Here is a 27,956-nt window from a genome sequence, read left to right as displayed (position 1 = left end):
TGAGAGCTTAAAACTTCTGTGGCCCACTTCCTAAATTTTGCACAGAAATGAAAGCATTGAAACCTTAAACTGAGGTTGGATATGCGCCATTATGAGGCCGCTCTAAACCGGTCAGGTGAGATTTCTGCCCGAACAGATGGTGGACATAGCTCCATAGTGCAAATTGGTCAAACCAGTGTGGAAGTATAAGAATGCCGGATGTAAAGTAGTGATCTTCACGGCACTATGCAGAAAGAAAAAGAAAAAATCCTCAATATTGTAATTTGAAAGTGCACAAAATGACGCGTTTGAATAGATGCTGTAAAAACGAATATTGTAATCGTTGCGCGTAATTTAATCGAGACGATGCAATTTAATAGATTTGCATTTTATTTTGAGATTCTACCGGATGTTGGTGGCAGGTACGACGGGCGCACAACGACAGTCAATGGCCCCGGTTCAACTCCCGGCCGCTAGGAGGAACAAGGAGGGATCCCTCGCCCGGTCCCAGCGTGGAGAAGGAAGCGGTCTGAGAGTCCGCATCCCCGCACACACTCACAAGAAGACGGGACCGAGAGCCAAAAAAAAAAAAAAAAAAAAAAAAAAAGTACGGCAGGAGGAGGAGGAGGAGGAGAAGAGCACTTTCAGTTTTGACTTGGGAAGACTTTCTTCACATGGGGGACGAGAAATGACATCGGCAGCGAGCGAGAGGAGGGCGTTTGCTCACAAAATCAACCGGTGAGACAGAAACTGAAGTTATTTGTTCAAGCGGCGACGAGGGTGCCGCTCGCCGCGCGTAAAGAGTGACCCGCTTTGGACAGACGGACGGCACGCATAGCCAAGTATGCTAGGATCTGCGAGGTATCGCAAAAACATAACCCGCTTAGGACAAACAGCCGCTGCGACGAAACACAGGTTAATTTAAAGCACTTTGCGCTCTTGCGAGAGGTTTCTGGCACCTCGTAGGACTTTAATTGGCTTGTTTTACAGACCTTTTTTTTTTTTTTTTTTTGTGTGTAGCATCGTGGGAGCATTGTTGTCAAACACGATTGAGCTTCTTCAGTAGACCCTGCCAAGCTGTGGGTTGTTTTTTTTAGGGAGTATTAAATTTTTTTTTTTTTAAAAAGTAGAAATACTAAGGGAAATGCTCTAATGGTGCCAAGGGACGTTGAACAGATTTATCGTGTCGTGTGAACGCCTCGTAGCGAGTCTGTAGCGACCTGTTTCCACATGTAATAAACTGGTTCTCCCTCTCCGTTGAAAGGTTTGAAGCGCTGCGTGCACTGGAAATCTGTCATGACACTAAATAAATGTTGATCAGATTCCAGGAGAAATCGTTTAAACGCGTCACACCTGTCAACCGTCTCGTGGAAAAAAAACAAAAAAAACAACCTAGTTTGTGTGTTGAAAGTACAGCAGCTGCAGCCGATTTACTTCCTATTAGATGTGATTTTGTTTTTGCACCCAAAAAACATCCCACCTTTCATCGGTTCAACCGACACCCGAGCTCCTCCAGAACAACAAACAAGGTGGTAGATTTGTATTCCTCACCTGCAGCTGAACAGTTTCTCACCCGAGTTACAACTGTGGCTTTTTTTTTTTTTTTTTATAAACTTTGGTCCAGATCCCATCTCACGGTGGACAATAACACATCCTGAAGAGATATCCTCAGCCTCCTGCTGCTGCATTCCTCAAGTCCTGTCTCCTCAGTGGGACCCGGAGCATTGTTTAGTGCCGGATGCAGGAAAGGGTGGGAAAGGGTGTTCTGGCATATTGCCTTTGCAGTCGATAGCTTTCCTTTTTCCTGTTTTAGGTGGAGGTGGAGAGAGCTGCAGAGACTGTTTCCACATCGCTACGGATGTAGCTCTGTCTCCTTAAGTTCAATGTGATGTACAAGAAGGTTACCGTCAGGAAAGCTCAGCTATATGGAAATAAGATGGAAGCTGAGGTCATGGGTCATCTCTGTCGCAACAGCCCTTAAGTATCGATGGGAAGAATTACATAGCCTTACAGTAGCTATGTAATCACGGACGGAAATGGTGAAGCATTTTCAGCTGTCTGCACGAGAGAAACAGACATGTTGCAGTTTTAGAGGAGCAGCTGCTTGCTGTCTCCGTGAGAGGATTGGTTTTTTTGTTTTTTTTTGTTTCCTGCATTGTCTGTCCTTAAGCCTCCCATTTGCCGTTAGTCCGTAAAGGCCAGGCAGAGAGCTCTGGCTCTGTGCCTGCTCCCTGGAGCCAGCTCACCACCTCTCTGCGAGATCCGCTCGAGTTCCTATTCAGAACAGCTGCTGCCCTTCAGCATCGCTGCTAGTACCAGAAAACTGTGCGGTAGGGAAAGGACTTCCCAGTTTGAGTCGGATTTTGTGTGTGTGAAACTTGTAAGCTGAGCCATGCAAGTGCAGGTGGACGTGTCACTTCCCTAATGTAGTTTTTAATACTGAAAATGTAACTCTCAGTGAAGAATTAGAAAATGCGAACATTGGCATAATCTGGGCTCTATGCATGCACACAAATATACGGATTTATATTGAATTTAACTTGAACGTCATACATCTTGACAATTAAGAGGATTTCATTTCATTTTCTGATTGACAAATGTTTCTTTTTCTCAGGACGGTTGCTGCAGAGGTCAGAAAACAAGTGTCCAGAGATTATGGCTCTCCTCAGTTGTCCAAGAAACGAGGAGGCGCACATCAACCTGTGAGTCACCCTGTATTTAACCTGCCAAGAGTTTCAGGCCAGCTGCTTTGAAGCTGCAATTAGCGAGGCCAGAAGTGGATGGGTGTAACTTTGTGAGGTTGTCCTAAGTTCAGACACAAAGAAGATGCAAGAAAGGTAGTGCAGTTTCAATTAGTGTTGACAGCGAGCGTGAAGGAAGGCGGTTTTCAGACATGTATACCTGCTCTCGCTCACCTGCGCTGTTCGGCAGCCGGGCAAGGTTTCATCGTGGATACTCAGCCAAAATAAAATAAGGCGTAATTATATAAAATACTGTGTTTTGTCACGTTACAAGGATACCAGTATGGTTTTAATCAGACTAGCAGAGACTCTATATTCTCTGTAGACCCAGCTCCCAATCAGTAGGTTCTGGACTACACCCATGTTTTTCGTTGCAGTCTACTGTAAAAGCACTTTATAAAGTCAACGGAGACGAGCTAAAATTTGTTGTAGATTACTTTAAGGAACTGTAATTTAGAGAAATACCTCTGTGTTTTTCGATTTTTTTTTTTTTTGTTGAAGTGGCTTTGAGCAGACGTTCATGTGGCAGATTGTAGTTTGGATGTTGCACATGACTTGTAAAAACTGAGAACCAAAAACTGAAAAAGAAATGGACACACTGCTCAAACACAAATTTAATCCCCCCCCCATGCATGTACAGTAATATTACTATTCATATTTTCTGTGATATTAATGAATGTGGGAAGGCCAGAAATCCTGTATTGGTCTTTAGTAAGGGCAGCCTGTCTCCTCACTGTACTGCGCCTTGTAAATCTTTCTGATGCAGCTGATCAGATTATATGAAGTCGTAGTTATTATTACATGACAGTCTAATGCTGACTGACAGTTGCCCCTGACGGAGGTGGTTGAGCCGGTGGATTTCGAGGAGTATGTCAGCAGTCACGCTCCTGGGGTGGAGCCCGGCCCCCTCAGACAGCTCATGGAGTTCCCCCAGGATGACCTGGAGCTCCTCCAGCTGGACAAAGAGTGCACTACACTGGAGCCGCCACTGCCTGAGGAAGAGGAGTGAGTCCAACTACTAATGGCCAACAAAACCCTCATACTTTAACACGCAAATGCTTCTATTTTCTTAACACGGCCACACACGCACGCGGAGCAATAATATCACTGTAATAGAGGACAAACATCACAACAGACAAGAACAAAGCCTTTCTCTCTGTGACACTGAATGAATATAAATATTAAAAGCATGCTTTGCTCAATTATTAATGTGTTTTTCTTTGTAGCTCACTGGACCCCAGAGTGAGAGATGCCTTGGCAGTCTACACTGATGACTGGCTTGTCATTCAAAGAAAGTAAGAGGTTGTGGTTGTAGCAGCTGAACAAACCTCTACGTGTTCTTTGTGTATTGTTTAATAATGCGAACCACTTTTCCCTGTTCATTCTTCACGTGATTGACAGTTACATTATTACCGGGACAACTTTTATTCCTTCATCTCCTGTAGACATCAGCGCTACAGCACCACATACACCCCGTGCAACTCAGAGCGGCAGAGGGAGCGACAGCGAGGGCTGGTCAAACAGACCTTTGAACTGGATGAGGCTGTCGCTGCTGAGCGCCAGGATGATCAGGTAGTTGCAATGTTCAAAGGACTTTGAAGCTTCTTAAACATTGAGTGGCACATCGAGCCAATTTAGGTTCATTAAACCAGTTTTAGTGTTGCCAGGGTTAAAAGTTTAAAAGCTGTCTCACTCCTGAAACTTCCGTCATTTAATGGCTGAGTAAAGAGATGCAGAGAATGGATGCCGAATTAGTTGTGTCTCATCATGATGTGGAAAGCAGTATGGGTTGCACCCTGTTCAACCAGTTGACAATAAGGATGAGTGAGTAATGGTTAAGTGGATGTACCTTATCCATTATCCATTACACATTCTCCAGATGATTCATATTAAAGGAGTAATAAGGTAATGGGATCTCTAGCATATTGTTCTCCTCATAGCACATCTGGGCCTGAAAGAAAAAGAAACACATGATCTCACCTCTCCAGTCTTTTGTGGTTCCAGGATGACGCAAAGCGGCGGTCAGTTAGCCTTGATGAGACTCCTCGGGGCAGCTGGGCCTCCAGCATCTTTGACCTGAAGAACTCCTCCCCAGACGCTCTCCTGCCGTCCGTGCTGGAACGGACAGCCGCAGAGGACATGGACCGCCGCAACACTGAGGCCCGCCTGCAGGGGCGCCACAGTGACCTGCTCGGCCTGTACCCCCCCCCTGATGAGGTTCGTATTAAACCCGCCTGTATCTGCCTCTGCCTCCGTCGTGGAAGAGACTATAATAAAGTTGTTGTTGTTTTTTAAACTGTGACTTCATCATGTTAATAAATGTCTTATAACACTTCATCCTTAGTTTATTTTCGGTAAAGCAGTTTATTAAGCTTTTATCCAGTTAATGCAGGGTTAGCCTTTGTATTTTGGCCCTGATCACAGTCATTGGACATTATTACATTTTGACATGTTTAATATTAGATTTGTTCATCTTAGGGGAAAATAGGCAGTGATGCTTCATCCCACAGCAACTGATGCATATTTAATGAATGAGATGATTGTCTGAATCTTTAACCATTAACAAACTACACTGATAATGAATGCATACCACGTACGTGAACCCTTTTCCAGGAAATAACCCTGAAATATAAACGTTTGATTATCAGTACCCTCAGACGAGCACGACTTTATTCAGTAAATCTAGCATTACACAGGATTTAGAAGCATTTTTTAAACGAGTCAAAAAACAAATTAGTTGTTTCCACGTTGGTGTGATAAAAACCATGGCTGAATTATAGATGTACAAATACATCTTTATAAGCAGATCTACTTAGTGAACGGACTGCACTGAATCATAATAGTTATTGACCGAATCGGTAGCTTTTAGCAGTGAAGGTCAGGTTACCGGTGACTGAGAGCATTATCGTCAGCTCTTCTGTGATGCAAAACAGCCATAGAAACAGTCATAATGTGATAATTCTGTCATACGTAATAGGCTGCTGAGATATCATGGGTGTGTTTGTCTGTAACGCCTGACCAACTCTGGATTTTTGGAGCTGATGCCGATTGGAGTAAAAACACAATTCCCAATAACAATAGATTGATATAGTGTATTATCGAGTTTATATAAGCATACATCTTTTGTAATGGTCCCTGAGATGTGGCTATGAAACACTTTTGACACACGTGACAAGGATATGTCATGGAGGCAGGATATATACAGTTTCTTTTATCCACACCGACATGTGCACTGAAACGGTAAACTTCACGGGGAAATGAACAGTTTTCGATAACAGCAGAGAAAATACAAACACAAAGAGAACAATTTACCCCATCATCTTTTTGTGCATCATTTAATAAAGGTTTCCACATCGGCCAACATATGCACTGATAATGATATATCGTTGATCGGCCAATTTTGTCCAAGAAGATAATTCGGTCTGGACTCATCTGAGCTTCTTCTGTTCTGAACTGAAGGCGACAGCTGTAATAGAGGCACTCAAAAGTAAACGCATTACGTAGTCGGTAGCAAGCAAACTTTGAACAGAAAGAGACCGGTGATTTTCCCCTCTCGTTTACACTGTGTAAACAACTTATGGAGAACAAAATGAAAACCAAAAGAAGCAGAGTTTACAGCACCGACCGCACAGATTGATTGTAATGACGTGGCAGAAATCACTCCTTAAAAATGCAGGCAGCAGAAATGTGCATGTAGCTAGCAGTTGTTCAGCTCAGAGTAACATCACTGAGCGTTCCCATGAAGTGAGTGTCCATAATGTCTGCAAATCCAGCCACTTCAAGGGAACTGTTTGCGTTTCTTTCCTCCGTGTTTTTTTTTTTTTTTTTTTATACTCGCTCCATCCTTTTTACTTCGTGTCTGTGCACACATCATTGTTTCTCTGCCACGCCGTTGCCATGACGTCTGTGTAAATGTTATGCTGGTGTGTGGCTTTGTCTCTCTGTGTGGCAGGATGAAGCAGTCGAGAGATGCTCTCTTCCCGAAGTGCCCAAGGAACATTGTGGCCAGAGGATCATGGTCAAGTGTCTGTCTCTGAAGTGAGGAACATTTTATAACGTCTGACATTTAAGTCTTCACGCTCTGATTATTATTATTATTATTACTAAAAACACATCAGTGCACTCAGTGTATTTGATAACCATTGTATGTTTTGTATGTTTTTCAGGTTTGAAATAGAGATTGAGCCAATATTTGGAACACTTGCCCTTTATGACGTCAAGGAAAAGAAAAAGGTATTATTATTTTGTTCCTGTAGATGATTTTTTATTTGATATAATAAGTATTCCTTCATTGACGTTCACCCTGTAAAACCACTTACGTAATGCTGAGCTCATGCTCGACTAATTCAATTTCCCTTGTCTCAAAAAAGGTCTAAGTGGTCTTGCGGTTTAGATCACTGGGTCCAAACTGAATTATAATCCCTCGACGTGCATTTCCATTATCATCTTTCCTTCCCCTCCCTCCGCCGTTTCCCGCTTATCTCTCCTCCGACAGATCTCTGAGAATTTCTACTTTGACCTAAACTCGGATCAGATGAAGGGGCTGCTTAAACCCCACACACCTCACACAGCCATATCCACACTGGCCCGCTCTGCCATTTTTTCCATCACATACCCTTCGGCTGATATCTTCTTGGTCATTAAGGTACCGAGAGTTTTTAAACACACCATATAAATGACGAATAGATGTGATAAATAATGACCTCATATGTGTTAACAATCTAGTGCATGTGCTGTATTTTAGCTTGAAAAAGTCCTTCAACAAGGAGACATCGGCGAATGCTGTGAACCCTACATGGTCATGAAAGAATCGGACTCCTCCAAGGTAACGGGGCCAAACATGTGTTTTAAACTGTTGCAATGCTCGGCGCTTGCAGCCAGCATACTGTACACGTGGGACCCTTTTACTGTCTGGTCCCAAGCATTACTCAATTCTGTCTGGGTGGCTGCAATATTTACCGTCCCCTTTGGCAGGCCAAGTCTGTTGGCTGTTGCAAATATTTCACGCCCCTTCGGTATCTTCTCATCGTGGTTTGTCTCGTTCCACTGCAGCACAAGGAGAAGCTGGAGAAGCTGCGTCTTCAGGCCGAGCAGTCATGCAGTCGTCTCGGCCGTTTCCGTATGCCTTTTGCCTGGACGGCCATTCACCTCCTCAACATTGTCAGCAGTGTGGGAGGTCTGGATCGGTCCGACCCGGACTCTGACTCTGGTACTGCTGACTCCTAGCGTCCTCAATTTAATACGTTATGTCACATGCGCACATATGCAGAGAATTCAGCTGTTTACAGTAAAAAAAAACCTCCCCTATTCCCAACACGTGGAGCACGCATCTCTGTTATATTTTGTGGTTTGTCTCTCTACCAGAACGAAAGGGCCATGGAACGTGGAATGAGAGAAAGAAGAAGGGCATTGAGCGGATGAGTATCGGAGACGATATGTGTAACTTTGCCACTTTCCGTCCAGCAACGCTTACAGTCACCAACTTCTTCAAACAGGTCAGTTTCAGTCTGGCAGTGATGGCTGAGACATATTTAGTAGCAAATGTTGTCACAGCTATCCTGACCCTGATGTAAAGAAGCCAAATTATCCACATTATTATCCGTTCCACATATACAATATTCTATTACACATGAGCTGGCTGACTGAACTGTAACTATTTTATAATGCGATTTAAAGAGTTTTATAATGCACAAACTCTTCTGTTCCTCTGTTTGCACATACCAAGGAGGGGGATAGACTGAGCGATGAGGACCTCTACAAGTACCTGGCAGATATGCGCAGGCCATCCTCTGTCCTGCGGCGGCTTCGGCCTGTCACAGGTATCACGACACGCTCTCATCGTCAGGATAATTATGTGAAATTGTCTGGATTCCCATGTAAAAGTGTTTATGGAGGATTTGTGACTCATGGGTTTTCTGTCTTGTTGACTTATTTCACCCCTCTAGCCCAGTTGAAGATTGACATTTCTCCAGCTCCGGACTCGCCTCATTATTGTTTATCACCAGAGCTGCTTCATGTGAAACCTTATCCAGACCTGCGCGTTCGCCCGACCAAAGAAGTGCTGGAGTTCCCGGCTCGCTACGTGTACACGCCGCACACAACCTACAGGTGAGCACGCGCCTATCAAAGAAACCCACAAACTATAGTTTCTTCTATTAAACAAATAAATATTCACACGGTCGTTGTGTACATGACTAGCTGTGCGTGTTGGATTCATAATTTCTTTCTGCGTTTAGTTCAGTGTGGTTTTAAGCAAAGAGGACAGAAACTTTCACTGCATGATTTTCTAACTGAAACACAATTTTACTGATGCCATTTTGTTGTGTTGATTTTTTTAAATACAAAAACAAGCAAAAAGATTTCAAAAAAATTCTTTGTACAGCATGTATTTATAAATAAGACAAGATGCTCTTTGCTGAATTTTTTTTTAATAATTTAACAATGGAATTTAAATGACTCTTTTTAAAAACAAAGTTTAGAAAGCACATTGATATCACTGAAGACAAAAAATACAGAAAAATATAATATGAGAACCATAGCAACGAGGATATATTTATGAGGGTACTAACGAACAATATTTTATGGATACAGCTGATCTATAGCATACATAGCAGGGTTGGAAGGGAGTGCAGTGATGTTAAGGAGTTGAGATGTAGATGGACTTCAGAGCGCCAGTGAATCAGTGGTGAATCTTAAAATGACAAGGTCGTCGCTTCACTCTGGAAGAAGGAAGTTGAAAATTTAATTGAATGGAAATATTCAAATGCTGAAAACATGAAATGTTCTGAACAAGTGACCTACCATCTCACGCAGTTTGGAGAGCTGCTCTTCCTGAGTTTCAATCGTCTCTTTTTGGAACTGGGTCAAATGCTGTAAATCTTGCAAGATGTTGGACTGCTCCGCTGCTCTCTCCTGGAAACAGAAATAAAGTTAAAGTAACCTATTTACTGCATGTTAGTGAATCACCGACTGGTACTCAAAACATGAAGTAAATGGAAAGTCTCATGTGCTTTAGGATTATCAGTGGGAGTGACAGTTCTTAAATTTGGGAGTTGGATTTTACTTTTCTGTTACCTGCAGCTCCTTGATGCTGGTGGGTATGGAGTTGTTGAGATACATCTCCAACCTCCTCACTTTTTTCCTCAGCGCCACCTCTTCCTTCTCCATGCTGATGAGCCAGTCTTTAGTAATCCTGGTCTGAGCCTCTTGATTGGTCATCTGGGCCTATGAAAAGAGCATCTGGCCATATTATCCTCTTTCCCGAACAATGGTCGCAGTGCAGCTGGCAGCTGCCTTCCCCAGAGTGTTAGCATGCAGCTTTCTAACACACTTACACCCCCCCCCCCACTCCCCAACTTCAGAGACAAGACTTTGATGTGTCTTTATTACCGCAGAAAAATAAGTGAAAGAATTGTTTGATGAATGAGTCAATTACAAAAGAAAAAGAGCAAGATGCCTAAGCACTAACAGCAACATAAGATTTTAATGTTAACAGAGTTTATAGGCATTGTTGTTGTGTTTTTGCAGATCCCTAAATAGGCTGCTTTGTTATGTCTGTTCAGCTGTCGCCCCTCTCTGTGTCTCCCTCCGTGTCTGTCTCTCACGGAAGTTTAATCTGACGGGAACTTCAGACACACAACGCACTCCCTCAATCTTCCTCCGCTCCCGCATGTTGTACCAAGATCTCAATTTGATCGTAATTCTCAGTGGTTATCGCTCCTGTAGTAACACAAGCATCCAGCAATCACATGGGGAATCCACTGTTTACATATTTCTGTGTTTTCTTACCTGTAGCAGCTGTATCACTCCTTTGATCTGCTTCTCCACTTCTGCAGCCTGCTCAGTCTGCTGCTCCAGCTTCTGCAGAGTCCCCTCGTGGCTCTTCAAAGACTGGCTGATTTTTGCTATCTTTGCCTCAGTGGTCTCGTAAACATAGTTAAGGGATTCGCTGAACTGTATGACTCCAAACATGAGCACATTGACTTCATCCTGTGGCGCAGCCTTTTCCTCCATCTTGCTGGTTTTCCTGACCGGCCCTGCACTGGCTGCTCTTAAACTCCCGGCCACACAAAGCAGACACAGGCTCCAGATCATTCTGATCATTTCTGTTGCTCACTCTGTTGTTCAAAAGTTTAACTTCTTTTCCAGCAATTAAGTCAGTTCAGAGGACAGTTTGTTTGATGTATTATCTTAAAAATTAGAGAGGGCAGCTACAAAATACAGATTTTGTTGTCTATCGTAGCTGTGCAGACGGTAGCATCATCTGCCACTGGGTGAGGAATCTGGAGGGTTGCTGGTGCCCTTTTATATTGGATGTGTACATGCAATACCGTGGTAAAACATTAGCTCAGTATTGGTCTGATCACAGGTCTTGTCCATGGCCTTTGTCTCAGTGACCTTCCCTTGAAATTTAACCCCTGAGGTACTAATTTTGTAATTTAGGTCGCGAACACATGCAACATACATTACAGTGTTTGTCCCACTCTGTCTGATGCAGGAAATATGATGCTAAACAATGAGAAGTATCATAATCTGTGCAGTAAATGTTATTTATCGTATTATATATGTGTGACTGCGTGATGAGTCAGTGCCCCTTAACAAGTGGATCAAATCAGCTGTTTCAAAAAATGAACAACAGTTACCTCTAATATTTAACTTGGACGGGAGTTAAGGTAACTCTCACCAAATAAATCCAGTACAGAGTCACACTCCTCCCACGTGAACTCACTATCTTTTCATTTTCTGATCATGCATCTATTGCGTTTTGTAGGTTGTCAGGAATGATTGATAAAGAATGACCTGTGATATTGTTGACAAATGACAGAACAGAAATTTAATCAAATAACGATCAAACAAAGTTAATTCATGGCTTGTGTTTTTTAAAAATTATTATTATTATTATTATTAATTCTGTCCTTTTTGTCTTTCTCTCTTTCTCCCCTTGTGCTTTGCATTATTTTGCCTCACAGGAACCTGCTCTACATTTACCCACAAACTCTGAACTTCAGCAGTCGTCAGGGCTCGGTGAGGAACATTGCTGTGAAGGTTCAGTTCATGGCAGGAGAGGACCCCAGTCAAGCTTTACCGGTGAGTTAAAGTCAGTCATTATCCAGTGATGCAACCGCAACGTTCTCAGGAAAATGAAATCCCAGCCTGGAGGCAGTGAAATACTATATGATCTGTTCCCTGAAGAGTGAACTTCAAAGGGATGTGTTTTTTTGAGCAGCAAGGAAAGGAAAATTTAGTTATATTTAGTAAGTGCAGAACATCTTTTATGTTATAGTTCTGATTTATATTTATTTCATATCAAATGGTTGATGCACGTTATATTGTACTGGGTAAAAATCATACGCTACCAAAATTCTTCCTTTTAAGTATGAAACAGTCTGCCCCTGTAGAACTGGAAGGAGACAAGCATACAATTAAATTAATGTCAGTTATTCTGGTGACACCTTACAGCAGAAAAAGTCCTAAAATGTCCAAAGAAACGTATCAAACCACTCATCCAATGTAATCCATTATCATTCATGTGCTCCTTATTTTCCAATTTTCACGGCTTGTGTGTAGGCCTGTCACAATTATTACATAATTGCGTGATCGCAATTATTTGAGCTGACTGCAATCTTTCTGAATAATCGTTTGAATCATTTTCCATGTAAAAACAGTTGGATGAAACAGAAGTTTCATATTTCCATCACTGTTTCCTCATCGTTTCCTCCCATTTGAGGTTTCACTGGCGCTCCTTTAAGGACGCCATCTCATTGCGCTCCCTACTTCTGCTGCACATTAGTGGAGAAGTAGCGCCACCAACTGTTTATTTTGAGATGCTTAATTAAAAACATTCAATGGACTGCATTCTGATTAGCATCTGCTGACATGATGGATTTAGTTACAAAGTCAAACACCACAAATGATAAATGTCTCTCCCTCATAGGAGATTTACTTACTTCTTAAAGTGCCAAGCAAAGGATGACTGACTCAAGATTACTTCCCGTCTTCACCTCCCAAACGCCTCACTAATTTACAGGATGCCATGCTAGCACCACTCATGTTATGCTTATACACCCAATGAAGACTCTACAAAGACTTAGCAGCAAGGTGAGAGTGTCCAGTATCTCACTGGGGTTATTAAGTGAGCACCTCCCTTCACCGGTGTTGCCTCGAGTTCAGCCCACGACACCCCGGGAAGGCTCAACAGCAGTCCTGGCATCGCAGAACTACTCCCCTCAATACTCACACCCACCACTCTTGCTCCATCTCTTCTATGTATCTAAACTAGTATGAGTTCAAATAGAAACTACAATTTCATGGTTGCAACAGCTTTACGTATGTGTTGTAATGGTGAGTGTTTAAGGCTCAAAATGTAGAATTTGGTCTCACTTTAAAATGATTGTCTCATGTAAACTGTCTGGATTTTACAAATGTAGATGACATTAAGATAAAAAAAATTAAAAAAAAGTCACAAGAAATAGGCCTTTAACTAATGGATACTCTGCCGTTTTAACCAGGTCATCTTTGGAAAGTCAAGTTGTGCTGAATTCTTTAAAGAGGCGTACACTCCTGTCATCTACCATAACAAGTAAGGCTCAGTCATCTGTATCAATAATCTGCCTGGTCGGTCCAACTGTTCTTTTCTTTCACATTGCCTTCCTTAAACTTTGTATTCAACTCTTGCTCGTCAGGTCTCCTGAGTTCTATGAGGAGATAAAGATGAAGATTCCTGCCAATCTGACCGACAACCACCATCTGCTGTTCACCTTCTACCACATCAGCTGCCAGCCCAAACAGAACACTCCTCTGGAGACCCCTGTGGGCTACACTGTGAGCACACTCCTTCAGCTGGCTCGCATTTAATACTTACGCCCACACACTTCGATAGCTCTTTCTGTTGTCTTGCCGTTTGTAAGAGCTCGCGTGTCTTCCTCTCCGCCTGCAGTGGATCCCTCTGATGCAGCACGGCCGACTACGTACCGGCTCCTTCAGTCTGCCCGTCTCTGTGGAGAAGCCTCCACCGAGCTACTCCGTACTCACCCCTGACGTGAGTGTGTTTAAAAACATTGTGTGCATTTCAGTTCTCCCGCCATCACCTCCTCCTCTGTGATGTGACTTTAGTGCTGAATGAGTTGGATGTCACTCTGCGGCAGGTTCAGCTCCCTGGCATGAAGTGGGTGGATAATCACAAAGGAGTGTTCAGTGTCGAGGTCACAGCGGCCTCCTCCGTTCACACTCAGGTACGCAAATATGCTTTTTGCACTGAGGCTTCTGCTTTTCTGTGGGATTTTTCCACCTGGTTGTAAAACCCTCGATGGCTATTAGTTTGGTGTTACTGGGAGAAGTGTGGATAATTACAATAATCAGCAACAACATTTCTACTTTTGAATATTATAATTGTAAATGGCCATAGTATGTGGAAAGAAAACAAACTATGGAGCTTATTAATGACTCAGAACTCAGAGGAATTTTGTCTTTATTTTCATTATGCAGTAGTGCAGTGATTCCCAAACTTTGAGCCGTGCACCCCCTTCAATAGGTGGTACGCAAGAGCCTTCCTGAAAGGCCTTACAATGGCACTCCAACTGGCCCAAGTCCAAAACGAAGCTGTCCTTTCGTTTCCTTTTAATAGAGACAGCAGTTATTACATATACACATCAAATCACAATGATGTCAAAATTAGTTGTTAATCATTTCAATATTTTAAAAATAAAACATGGAGTGATGCCACGTCCAACACAGCTAACATGAGCTTGCCTAACTCTGATTCGGACTCTTCAGTCAAGCCAAATGAGTCAAATTCTGAAGTGCAAGGTCAAAAACACAGTCGAGAGTGAAGTGATAAGGGCGGACCTGACAGGTCAGACAAACCTTTCACTGCTGAAGATGAGTCAGTCAGCAGTTGAGTCGCCAAGTAGACCCCTTTGTTGACTTTAGCAGCCTCATGTTGTCGTTATTTAGCCTTTCTATTTCTATTTCAGTTAAATCAGTGACTTTTATTGTATTTAGCAAACTGTGGTTTGGTACATATCGGCACATGGTCTGAACGGTTTGGGAACCTCTGCAGTGTATTACAGTTCTGTAGGCGTACATATATTGTGAGCAGTGAGTTAATGCAATTTCATGACACTTTAAATTTGGAAAAATGCACTGGATTTAGCCTTTAAAAGTCTCCTGGAATTCCAAATGTGTAAAAACTGAGCTGCCAAATCAAAACTCAACTGAGTTCAACTGGTTACTGGTACTGAGTGTACATTTTGTCTGTGCCTCTAGGACCCCCACCTGGATAAGTTCTTCACTCTGGTGTATGTTCTGGAGGAGTACTCCTTCCCTTTCCGTCTCAAGGATGTCATCATTAGCGAGGCGAACATGGAGGGGGAGCTGAAGGCCAGCATGGCTGCACTGAGAGGGGCTCTGCTCGATACCTGCGTCAGGTTTCTGCATCAGCTGCTCAGCAAACTCATTCAGCTCATCGTCTACCCTCCGGTCATCGCAGGCCAAATCGGTGAGCAGGTTATGGATGCTATTTTTTTTTATCAATACTGGTTTGGAAATGAAGAGAATATGATGATGATTAATAATTACATGATAAACAGAACGGTTTCTTTTACTTTTTGCAGCTTACTGTACATCCAAATGTTTATTATTTTCAACTTTAGTGACGCACACAATATGACATCAGATGTGGCAGATGCCGGTTTAACGCAAATAATAAATGCATCAAATTGTATCCGTGTTTTGGTTAAGCATGTGGACAAGCATTGTGACTAAGCCGTAGTTTTAAATTCTACCTCCCATCGTTCTCACTCTCAATTTATTTACAGTGAACTTGGGTCGGGCTGCCTTCGAAGCTATCGCTTTGTTGGTCAACCAGATCCACAAAAACCTGGAGGGGAACCAAGACCAGCACGGCCGCAACAACCTGCTGGCGTCCTACATCCATTACTGCTTCCGTGTGCCTACTGCCGAGCCTGCGATGCCTCCGACAGGTGAGTCATCAGACTGAACTCTACAACCTGGATATAAAAAGCAGCAAAAACGATTTTTTTTTTTTTTTTGCTAACATCTGTGTTCCCCCCCATCCGCATGACTAGCGGGCACCCAGTCCTATGATTTGCCCATGCAGTACGCTACCTTATCAAGGGCAACGCCCCGCCCGAGCAGCCTGCACCTGTCCCGCTCCAAGAGTATTAGCAACTCCAACCCCGACCTGGCTAGCACTCCAATTTCTCCTGACGAAGAGGTGCAAAGGATCATAGGGAGCAAGGTGAGTTGCACCTGTCCTGTCTAAGTCCTTTTAAAAGTCATTACATTCAGTTGTAGAGTTCATCCAGTTTGTTGGTCTTTGTTTTAATGTTTTGTGACAAATTTGCACCACATTGGTTCTAACCATTGCTTAATTTGCACCATTTTTTTTTTGTTTTAAAATGGTCTTATATTTTATTTTTGTCAAGCATTAAAATGTAATCTGAATGTTGTTATTGTTAAGCAACACAAAATCATCATGTCTATGTTTTTTTTTTCTTCTATATTTTAATTACATCCCTTGTTGCATATCGCAAATTTCCGCCAACATCCCTGTTATTTTGTTGTAATAACAGCGTGTCGACTTTTCACAGCAGATTCAATAAGCTCAGGTGGACTAAGAACTCTGCCAACAGTTTTATCACACTGCTTAGTCAACAATACAAATATGCTTTGTGCCTCAGTCCCTTGTGTTCATACACTACCTCCGTCCTTTGATCTCCCCCGCTTTCCTTTCTTCTTCACTTTTCATGCCCTTAATTTTCTCATTTAATCCTATAAAAATAATGTCTTGTATGGTAATTACCCTCCCTCTACTCACTGTGCCCTTGCCTCTTTCCACACTATGTCTGTGTTTGTGTGTGTGTGTGTGTGTGTGTGTCTCCGGTGGCTTATGGCAGGGCATTGACCGCTCCCACTCCTGGGTAAATTCTGCTTATGCCCCTGGGGGCTCCAGATCTGTGCTACGCCGGAACCCCAACTCCAGCTGTGAGCTCAAGCAGGTGCCAAATTCTTCCTCCTCCTCCTCACCTTCGCCTCCTCCACCTCACCTTCGCCTCCTTCACCTCCATCCTGCACCTCCTCTGATCAGATCTCGTGGGCCATTTCTTACCTCAGTTCTCAGGGGTTGCATCTCTGTCTGTCTGCCTTTCACCGCGCAAGTGTCATCCCATCCGTCACGCCTTTTTACCCATGACTACACCTTGCCCATCCTTCCCAGTACATCCTCTCTTCTGCTGCCTAACAGACCATATATTTTGTGTTTGAGTGACACAAGCTCTGCCCGGGGCTTGTTAGATCTCTTTCGTGCCTTGCACTCACCAGAGCTCATAGAAAGTTCTCTGGCCCGCACATCCACTTCCATCCGTCCATTTTCACATCACTTTGTGCTCATCTCTGTGTGTTCACCTCACCGTCACTTCATGTCAGGCAAAAGACCGCAGCTGCAATCGCATGTCTGCCTTTCTGGACAGCGTGGCCTTTTCAATTCCCACAAGGCAGATTTCAAAGAAGGTAAAACTGGCATCTAACTAAACTGTAAAAGTGACATTCTTCATGACAAACTAACATATTTTCGTTCTAACATTCAGCAACTTTCAGTATCATTAACATTCATCATCATTCATTACATTTTAACACGATATAATATATATTACTAATATGAGTTGGTGTAAAAATTTGAGTTTATTATCTAAAGGTATCAAGACTAAATCTGTGGCAGCAGCACTGGTTCAAGTGTTGCTTTTATTAAATACTAATAAACCTTTATTTATTATGATTATTATTATTAGATTATGTTTTGTCAGTTTGTATCTAGAGCCTGTATAACTGACAATTACACTTTCTCAAACCACACTTACAGTTCAGGACTAGTGAAAGCAAACACGCACCATTTTAATATTAATAGCTTCTAGCTTCTGAAAGGATTTCCTCATGTGAGCTAAAACTTGATCTGTGTTGGTTCGGGTCTAGCTGCTCCACGAGGAGCTGGCATTACAGTGGGTGGTCAGCACCAGCACAGTGAGGGAGGCGGCGCTGCAGCAGGCCTGGTTTTTCTTCCAGCTTATGGTCAGTATGCTTTTGAGAATAAAGAATGATTCTATACCATTGTCTAATTGGTTTCAAGAAAATACGGCAAAATCAAACCCTTAAAACACAACATAGTGTTGGACACATAATCGTAGCAGGAAAGGCAAAGTTTTTATGAAGTGACTATGTTTTCTTTTTCCTCACAGACAAAGAGCATGTCCCATCACTTATTCCTGACCTCAAAGTTGGAAGTTCTCAGGCGTCAGCGTTTCCCTGACCGCTTTGTGGACGACATCGCTGCACTTGTGTGTGCCATCAGTGCAGACATCGCCAGCCGATACCACAAGGTACAGAGCACTCGCAGCTAAACCACGTCCAAGGAATTAACTGCTGGGAGTCCATTTGAAAACAATAAGATGAGTGTACAGAGTAACAACAAATGAAAGTGGTGTTAGTTTTTCTGTCAAATGTAAAGACGTCTTCTCCCATACCCGATTAAAAATTGATTCAAATAATGTAATATACAGCATTTAATGTTTTTTTTTTTTTATATATATACTCTCCGTCTTGCTGATGCTCTTCCTCTTTCTCCCACATAATGGAATGTTTCCATTCCCTATCTGTCAGGATGTGGAGCTTGTGGAGAGGTTAAATAGCAGTCTGGCCTTCTTCCTGAATGACCTGCTGTCTCTCATGGACCGGGGCTTTGTGTTCAACCTCATCCGCTCCTACTACAAACAGGTGCCCATTGCTCTTCTCCCCATTGTCATGAAATCACAAAAACTCCAATGCTCCCACTCGTACTGTCCCAGCTTTTCACAATTTTCTACAAACTACTGCGTTTAACAGATTGCCAACAAGCTTCACACAGCGCAAAACCCCAGCTCTCTGAACGCCCTGAGGATGGACTTCACTCGTATCGTCTGCAGCCATGAACATTATGTCATCCTCAACCTGCCCTGTTCAACACTGAGCCCTCCAGCCTCCCCCTCCCCTTCCACCTCTTCCACGACCTCACAGGTACTCAAGAGGCCTGGAAAATGCAATATACCTCATTAAGTTTTGTTTTAGTTTATTTTATTATATTTGTCAGGGATCATGTCCAAAAATATGTATCTTGCATAAAGAGATGTGTTGTATTGTATATGGTCTTCAGATGTAGCTGATGTCCATCTGCATTTATATAATGCGGAACCATAGAATATATATATATATATATTCCCTCACACACACACACACACACACACACACACACACACACACACACATTAATGCATACACATATTAATGCAAATGCATCGATGCATACACATTAATGCACAACATTAATTTAAAGTGCTATTACATGATATTTTCACATCCTCCCGTCTCATCTTCATCTCTTTCTGTATCCACAGGGTTCAGCATTTTCCAGTATGGTGCAAGACCACGGTGTGGCCACCATGTTTGAGCTCTCTGTCCCTTTTCGCCAGCAGCACTTCATGTCTGGCCTGCTGCTAACTGAGCTGTCGCTCATGCTCGATCCCGATGGTGAAGGGTGGGTTCTTAGTAGTAGTTGTATACATACTGTCACAGATTGGATGTTCAACGTGAAATAGAGCACATCTTAAAGTGTAGGAGCTCAGTGAGAAATACACTAAAGATGACTGATAAACTCTTTCATTACCCACAGGGTTTTCTTCCTTCACAAGAAGGCCATTAGTGCTGTTCACTCCCTGCTGTGTAGCCACGATGCAGACCCTCGCTACAGGGACGCTCAAGTCAGAGCCCACGTTGCTCAGCTCTACCTGCCCCTCATCCCCATCGTCATGGAGACGTTGCATCAGCTCCACGACTTCACTGGTCAGCAGAACAATATGTGCAACCCGCGAATATTGTGTTCCTCCTCCGCACGATTCTTTTGTTTTATTTGCAGGATTATTGTACCTGAGAGTGCTTTTCTTATTTCTTTGAAGACTCCTCGCCTGCTCGGGTCCGCCATGCCTCTGCCCACACTGACGATGCTGACCCAGACGGTAGCAACACCATCAGTCAGTCTGTTGCCATGGCAATTGCCGGCTCCCCTTTGCCGCATGCCAAAGCCAACCCATTCGCACTGCCCACAGTGGTAAGTGATAGCGACGAGGGTCAGACTGCTCCCCCGGGCGCTACAGGCTGACAGGTCACAGATCGGCCTCTGTGTGGGAAGCTACTGCTTCACTTTGACAGACGATCACTCCAAACAAACACTGATTTTAAAAAACATTTGCATTCTTCCCATATTGTTCTTTTATAAAGCAGAACTGCTCCTCTCAGACTGTAGGTGGCTCTCTGTACAATTTCTTTTTTAACTTTTTTGCCATTTTGTTCTACACTAGAGCAGATTACAGGATTGGCACTGAGTTTGTGTGTTTGTCTTCACCAGGCTGGGCGCCAGACCAGCTCTCTGTCTGCTGAGTGCAGCAGGACTCTGCTGGTGTGTTTCCTGTGGGTGCTGAAGAATGCAGATGCAGCCCTGTTGGAGAACTGGGTGTCTGATTTGTCTGTCCTGCAAATCAACCGCTTACTGGATCTGCTGCATCTCTGTGTCTCCTGCTTTGAATACAAGGTACAGTAGCCAGGCACTGTCACTGCTGTGAGTCTTTCATCACCGTTACACCAACATGAAATAACATCAAGGAAGTGCCAAACTCACAAAATAATTTTTATGAAAATATTGATCGATTTTGTTTGTTTTTTCTATTTACTGCACTTTATGTGATGATATAATTATCTTTTGCACAGATTAAATCACATCTGTGCAAAAGTGTCTAATAACAAACAATAATGACTATGGTAGCACAAACTGTAGTTACATAAGTCCATTAATGGTGAAATTGCCAGGCTGTCTGAGATTGCCTTCGTGGCTGCTCCTGAAAGGCATGTTTGAAAAAAAATACATCTTAAGCTATAGGTCATATATAATATATACATGATGCATAGTGCATTGGGGCCCTTTAAGTTCACACATCATCAGTTTACTGCTATTTTTTGCATTTCCATTTGCACAGTATAACATTTTAGTAGTTTTTTCAAGACAGTTTACTGTATTGATCACCAGAAAGTGCAGGATGCTGTAGTTGTGTGTGTGCTTGTTTCGAGATCGAATTTATTTCTTAATTCCTACTTTTAGAACTTTTTGTTGTTGTTGTAAATTCCCAGCCTGCTCCCCCTCACTTTTACTGTAGATTTTTACTGAACTAACATTTGTTTTATTTGTCCTGTGATGGTTGGTGGTCGTCGTAGGGGAAGAAGTCTCTCGAGAGGATCAACAGCCTGACGTTTAAAAAGTCTCAAGACATGAAAGCCCGACTGGAGGAAGCCATACTGGGCACCATTGGAGCTCGTCAGGAGATGGTGCGCCGCTGCAGAGGTAAGGAGAGAGAGAGAGAGAGAGAGAGAGTTGGCAAAGAGTTGTGTGTTTTTGTGTTTATGGACATTTGTTCCCTATAACAGAAAGGAGTCCTTATGGCAGCCAGGAGAACGTTCGGTGGAGAAAGAACATCAGTCACTGGAGACAAAATACAGACAGAGTCGACAAGTATGTTCTTTACATTAATGACATCAGTGCTAACTGAGGAAATTAAATTAAAGACTGACGTACGCACAGAATACAGGAAATGACGAATAGATTTCTGGACTAGAATTTAAATCATGTACACACTTCTGTATAATGCTTCGTCTAAATGTTGCTGTGTTGTGAATTATAATACCGATGACTGTAAAATAACACCTTCCAGGACTAAGGCTGAGATGGAGCAGGAGTCTGTGGTGGATGGAAACCTCGCCACCGAGGCGTCTCTAATAGTACTGGACACACTGGAAATTATAGTCAAGGTAAAACAGCGGGAAAAATAAGATGCCCTTTTCCAACTGTTAACACGCAGTACTTTTATGTTTTTTGTGTCTCTGTCCTCTTTCAGACTGTGGTTGCATCGGAGTTGAAGGAAAGTGTTTTAGGCGGGGTGCTGAGAGTGCTTCTCCACAGCATGGCAGGCAACCAGAGTGCCCTCTTTCTGCAGCATTGCTTCACTACACAGAGAGCTCTTGTTTTCAAGGTAAGTACAGTTTGTATAAGTGTGTCAAGTTCCCATAGGTTCACTGATGGGTTGCTGTCATTTTTAAGACGGTAAAATTATCCTGAAATATTAATAACTCAACTCCTTAGTTATTTTTCTCCCCAATTGTAATCACTGTTTTGCATTATGACCCTCCTGGCACTGTTTCCAAGGCAACTCAATTATTTCTTGTTTATCTTTTCTTTGTCTGTTTTTTTTTTTTTATTTTATTGTGCACAACAACAACAACAAACATTTTTTGCTTCAAAATTTTCTAGTAAAATACAGTGTACAAAATGTGTGTACGGAGTAAACTGCATGAAGTGAAAGTGTGTGTTTTCGTGTGTAGTTTCCAGAGATGCTGTTTGAAGAGGACACTGAGCTTTGTGCAGACCTGTGCCTCCGTCTCCTGCGTCACTGCAGCAGCAGCGTCGGCTCTGTCAGAAGTCACGCCTCGGCATCTCTTTACCTGCTCATGAGGCAGAACTTTGAGATTGGAAATGTGAGTTCAGACATTATTTTGCTTTGTCTGCAAATTGCATTTTGATGTTCTCGTGTAGCCATGGACATACCACACACAGGGTGTTTGTGTAATAGAGACTCTGATTATGCTGTAAGTCACAACGTGCCCTATTTTTTTGGTTTTGTTCCAGAACTTTGCACGAGTGAAGATGCAGGTCACCATGTCTCTGTCCTCCTTGGTGGGAACATCACAGAATTTTAACGAAGAGCATCTTCGTCGGTCGCTCAAAACAATCTTGACATATGCTGAAGAGGACCTAGAGCTGCGTGACACACCGTTCCCAGAGCAGGTACGCAACATACCTCACTCTCTTTGCAATGTCTAGATCTGGTAAAGTGGACTAATTGGGGTGTACGCACCTTTAACCTGCAGGTCCAGGATCTGGTGTTCAACCTGCACATGATTCTTACTGACACTGTGAAAATGAAAGAGCATCAGCAGGATCCAGAGATGCTCATCGACCTGATGTACAGGTACAGAGACGCCAATCAGTGAGGCTGGCAAAAATAAATTAAAGTGTCGCCTACAAAACTTTAAATGTTCTCTGATTTTCTGTTTCAGGATCGCTAAGGGTTACCAGAACTCCCCTGACCTGCGCCTGACGTGGCTCCAGAACATGGCAGGGAAGCACTCTGAGAGAGGGAACCATGCTGAGGCGGCCCACTGTCTGGTCCACAGCGCAGCACTGGTGGCAGAATACCTCAACATGCTTGAGGACTGCCGCTACCTGCCAATTGGTTGTGTCACATTTCAGGTCAGTGCGTGCTGTTTGATTCTTCTACTTACAAACAATACATGTGGGCAAGCGTATACATTTTCTCGTGCATTTTCTTTCTGCAGCATATTTCATCCAACATATTAGAGGAGTCAGCGGTATCCGATGACGTCCTGTCTCCAGAGGAGGAGGGCATTTGTGCTGGGAAGTATTTCAGCGAGTCCGGCCTGGTGGGCCTCCTGGAACAAGCAGCTGCCTCTTTTAACATGGTATGACTCAAATTCTCTTGACTCTTGCTCGGTGACAGACTGCATGCTGACACAGTACAGTGTTACAGCATTACCACGGCTGAAGTAGGGGTTATGTGCTGCTGTTCCTTTGTGCTGTAACCACAGGCTGCCATGTACGAGGCCATAAATGAAGTGTACAAGATTCTGCTGCCTATCCACGAAGCCAACAGAGACTTCAAAAAGCTGGCTACCGTCCATGGGAAGCTGCAGGACGCCTTCAACAAAGTCTACAACCAAGTGAGTTGACAGTTTGATCCTAGATTCGCCAGTAAATAACAAAGAGGGTCAGTGTTTATCCTGATGCCCTTCTTATATTCCTCTTTTCTTTTCTCAACTTTTCCAGAGTTCAGGATGGGAGGTAACAAACTCATTTCACATATTAAGTATATAAGGTCAAATTATTTTCTATTTTGTGTTAAAAATGTTTTTCTTCTTTTTTTTCCTTCATCGCTTGTTTTCTTCTCCGCTCCTGTGTGGATGACATGTTGCTGGTGAGTGATACAAAACTTTGCTCTCACACTTGGATATAGTCGAGTCAAAACAACTGATGAAACAGTTTCCTTTCTGCTGCCCTCCTACTGTGGCAAAACTACATCTCAGCCTAAATATACATTTTCCCTTTTTTCCTACAACTGTTGTTCTTGTATCACAAAATATTCTGCCTTCTTTATCCAGCAAAAAATAGGCCGATCATTTCCACATTTTCATCTGTGAAAATGCACAAGGGGTAGAGTCTTGAGTAATGAGTCCACAAATTCAATCAATCGAACGAATCAATAGATTTTCAGCTTCTGTACATTCTGGAGTTTTCATGTAAGCTCTCTTGTCAGCTGATTTTAATTCATTCAACCTATACACTCTTTAATCATCTCAACTTTTCATCCTATATCTAGTGATTAGAGAATGTTTGGGACCTACTTCCGAGTGGGATTCTACGGCTCTCAGTTTGGAGACCTGGACGAGCAAGAGTTCGTCTACAAGGAGCCATCAATCACCAAATTAGCTGAGATCTCCTACAGACTCGAGGCACGTTAATTCCTCACGACGCTAATAGAAGCGACATCAGTGATTTATGAGAAACATGTGTCTAAAGATAAATCTCTTTGGTGCACAGGAGTTCTACTCAGTGAGGTTTGGGGATGAGGTGGTGGAAATTATCAAGGACTCCAACCCAGTTGACAAAAACAAACTGGATCCCAGCAAGGTAAAGTGATACGTGCATTTGTGACTTGAAGAAAAACATTACAGATTTAGAAAAAAACATCTAATTGTACTCGTGACTGTTTCAGGCCTACCTTCAGATCACCTACGTCGAGCCTTTCTTCGACACGTACGAGCTGAAGGAACGGATCACCTACTTCGACAAGAACTACAACCTGCGTACCTTCATGTACTGCACCCCCTTCACTCTGGACGGACGTGCCCACGGCGACCTGCACGAGCAGTACAAACGCAAAACCATCCTGACGACAAATCACGCCTTCCCTTACATCAAGACGCGCATCAATGTTCTCCACAAAGAGGAGGTGGGTGTCTGCTTTGCAGAGATCAGGCGCGGTCCGAACACAGTGGGCGTTTTCATTCTGTCGTCTTCGCTTTTCCAGATCATACTCGTCCCCATGGAGGTGGCGATAGAGGACATGCAGAAGAAGACGCAGGAGCTCGCCTTCGCCACAAACCAAGATCCCGCAGACCCCAAGATGCTGCAAATGGTGCTGCAGGGCTGTGTGGGCACCACCGTCAACCAGGTGCCCGTTTCCATATCTACGACCGATAATGCACAGGAATTATATGCCTTTAAAATGCCAAAAGCCAAACATATCCTCGCCCCCCCCCCCCTCCCGGAATAATGATCCCATCAAAATGGGGCTTCAAGTCTGGGGCGGTGTTTTCTGTAGTGACAGACATTCCTCAGCAGACATGTAACAGTTTCTCCCCCTCGCAGGGCCCCCTGGAGGTGGCGCAGGTCTTTCTCTCTGACATTCCTGATGACCCGAAGCTCTTCCGCCATCACAACAAACTGCGCCTCTGCTTTAAAGACTTCACTAAGAGGTGATGACACACTCCACGCCTCAGACACAGTCTGCCGTGCAACTAATAAGAACAAACCCCGACTCCCTGCGTCTTCTCTCCTATTTTTTTCGTGCAGGTGTGAGGATGCCCTGAGGAAGAATAAAGCCCTGATTGGACCAGATCAGAAAGAATACCACAGGGAGCTGGAGAGGAACTACCATAAACTGAAAGAATCTCTGGGTCCTCTCATCAACCGCAAGATCCCCCAGCTATACAGAACTCTGCCAGCTCAGACTGCGCTAACACAACGGTAACTTGAGACATTAAACACACACACACACACACACACACACACACACACACACACACACACACACACACACACACACACACACACACACACACACACGCCTATGCACAGGGACACAAAATGAGCTCATGCTGCTTCTTAAACCCCATCAAACCAACACAAGAGCAACATAACACCAAGCTTCATCATACTCCAGGCTATAGCCCGTTTGTCACCACCGAATGAACACGAAAACACATTTTTGTGATTTCAGTTCCGGCAGATGCAAATAGTAAAAGTTGGTGGACTTCTTGAAGTAATGGAGCCTGTTTGACTATGGAAACTATCACCATATGTTTTTTTGTTTTCATCATCTTTTGGCTGCAGCTCTGTTTTTTCACGTGACGGTCTGTGGATTTGTGGTTCATAATCAAAAACAGAGCTACAGTCAACAGCACCTGCCAGAGCGACGCTACAGTACTTAGGGACATGTCAAATTTTAGAGCTACTTTGATCCTCCAAACTTACATTCAAAATCAAATTCTATATTTGAAATAGTAAATTAAGACAAAATTGATTTCCGTTGGTCTTTGAAATGCCAATAGGATTTTAGTTCAGTCTCACTCTTGGAGACAAGATGCTCATTTAAAGCTACGCAGGCCTTTAGTGGGACGCCACAAAGACCAGATTTTTTTTTAGTCTGATGAACTAGAAATGAAAAAAAAATCCTTAAAGTGTCACAGAATTCCTTATTATACTCATTACATCCACATCCACACACACACACACACACAAAACATCCAATACAAGTTTTTTTTTTTTTTTTAATAATCTTGCTTCTCCCCTGCAGGAACTCCTACAGTCGGTCCAGTCTCCGCAGAGTTGACTGTTGAGATAGACCATCTCATCCCGTCTGTTCCCCCTCCCCCCGCTGCACTGCACACCAACTGTCACAAGCACACACACACACACACACACACACACACACACACACACACACACACACACACACACACACACACACACACACACACACACACACACACACTCTGTCCTCTCCCTCGCCTAGCTCGTTATTTTACCCCCACCACCCTCCGGCCACCCTGTCATGGCTTAACCCCCCTCCTCCTCAGCACTGCCACCACACAGACACACACACACACACACACACACACACACACACACACACACACACACACACACACACACACACAGTTGTCACCTCTCTCCCTGTTGAACCATCTCTCCCATCACCACCTCTCTCACACCTCCATAGGAAAAAAAAAAGCCTCAGCTGTTTATACTGGAAGGTTATCTACTCTGTAAACATTGTCATTTGGAGCGAGGCTCTAAAATGCCAGCGTTTCTGAAGTAATCTATACTGACTGACAACCCAAAGTAATCTCTCTGACCTTGATCTGGCTTTAACTTTTTACCAGGCTGCCTCTACCAAAACACATTTTGCATCCAAATCGTCGCTGGTTGGTTCTTTAGCATTTCCACGTTTTCTTTTGAAGAGGCTGTCTGCCTTGTTTTGTGTCAAGGCTTTATTTAATTTGTAAATGTTTTTTTTTTAAACTATTCCTCGTAGTGTTTAATGCCAGACGTAGTTATTGAATAGTCCCAGGGAGGTTTCCTTTGTTAACAACAGACCAAATAACCGACATTCCTTCTTCACATTTATCGTCCCGACTCTCGTTAGAAGAATTCAATATCGAGAGTTGGTGGGTTCGTTCCATGCAAGCTCAGGCCTCAGGGTTTGTACAAAAAGCAGCATTGTGTGGGGAAAAAAGGCAGGATGAGATGTTTTAAAGGTTTTACTTTTATTGTTTTACTGTGAAATTCTCTTGTAATGCACTGCAGTCACATCAGATGTTTATCACAGAAGCGCTGCCTTCAGCCGGGCCATCTCCTTCACCCAAACAAATATGCTCAAACTGACATTTTACCGTCACCCTGCAGAGCAGCCCCGATACGTTCTGGCTGCGGAGGCAAGTCTTCTTTCTGACTGGATGTGACCTGCTGTCCAAAAGACACTCCAGATGTTTTGTATACGTCCACCACTCTTGCTGTAGAAGATTTGCATTCAGTGTAGCCATTTCCAACTGCTGTATCTATTAAATTGCACTATTGTAAACGAACTGCAGCACATTAACACTGTAACCACTAAAATATCTGTGCTTTTACAAGGCTGGAAATGGGGTTTTTTTACCGATTAGATAAGCATTTTTTTTTTTTTTTTTTAATTTATTTACACTGCCTTCTATTAAATATCTCTTCCTACA

The 27,956-nt window shown here is 43.2% G+C and overlaps 2 protein-coding genes across 4 annotated transcripts; one reads left to right on the top strand and one right to left on the bottom strand.

Moving 5' to 3' along the window:
- The first annotated feature begins 469 nt into the window (after nt 1-469).
- On the top strand, nt 470-27,956 carry dock6 (dedicator of cytokinesis 6). Of its 3 annotated transcripts, XM_069148812.1 has the most exons (50): nt 470-717; nt 2,594-2,681; nt 3,547-3,725; nt 3,947-4,015; nt 4,166-4,292; nt 4,725-4,937; nt 6,673-6,758; nt 6,887-6,953; nt 7,216-7,365; nt 7,465-7,545; nt 7,773-7,929; nt 8,085-8,215; nt 8,446-8,539; nt 8,666-8,828; nt 11,690-11,807; nt 13,229-13,299; nt 13,403-13,541; nt 13,657-13,758; nt 13,865-13,951; nt 14,985-15,216; nt 15,536-15,700; nt 15,806-15,978; nt 16,637-16,738; nt 17,166-17,249; nt 17,709-17,804; nt 17,972-18,112; nt 18,393-18,506; nt 18,615-18,785; nt 19,163-19,302; nt 19,438-19,607; nt 19,721-19,872; nt 20,170-20,352; nt 21,030-21,156; nt 21,240-21,324; nt 21,524-21,620; nt 21,707-21,841; nt 22,191-22,343; nt 22,495-22,653; nt 22,737-22,837; nt 22,926-23,118; nt 23,205-23,348; nt 23,475-23,606; nt 23,713-23,727; nt 24,270-24,395; nt 24,484-24,573; nt 24,659-24,895; nt 24,974-25,117; nt 25,315-25,421; nt 25,519-25,692; nt 26,522-27,956. In XM_069148812.1, exons 1-50 carry the CDS (start codon nt 668-670, stop codon nt 26,562-26,564), a joined length of 6,357 nt encoding a protein of 2,118 aa, XP_069004913.1. In that variant the 5' UTR covers nt 470-667; the 3' UTR covers nt 26,565-27,956. The 3 variants fall into 3 exon arrangements, with proteins under 3 accessions (XP_069004913.1, XP_069004912.1, XP_069004911.1); XM_069148811.1 differs by lacking the exon at nt 16,637-16,738; XM_069148810.1 differs by lacking the exon at nt 17,166-17,249.
- angptl8 (angiopoietin like 8) lies at nt 9,133-11,013 on the bottom strand. Its single transcript, XM_069148813.1, has 4 exons — nt 10,509-11,013; nt 9,795-9,944; nt 9,522-9,632; nt 9,133-9,439 (listed from the first exon to the last, which is right to left on the bottom strand). Exons 1-4 carry the CDS (start codon nt 10,821-10,823, stop codon nt 9,413-9,415), a joined length of 603 nt encoding a protein of 200 aa, XP_069004914.1. The 5' UTR covers nt 10,824-11,013; the 3' UTR covers nt 9,133-9,412.

This window comes from Embiotoca jacksoni, unplaced genomic scaffold, assembly GCF_022577435.1.
Source record: "Embiotoca jacksoni isolate LCO1_2020_lvr unplaced genomic scaffold, fEmbJac1.0.p SCAF_15, whole genome shotgun sequence".
In the NCBI taxonomy this organism is placed as follows: Eukaryota; Metazoa; Chordata; class Actinopteri; family Embiotocidae; genus Embiotoca; species Embiotoca jacksoni.
This window is presented reverse-complemented; position numbering and strand designations above follow the sequence as displayed.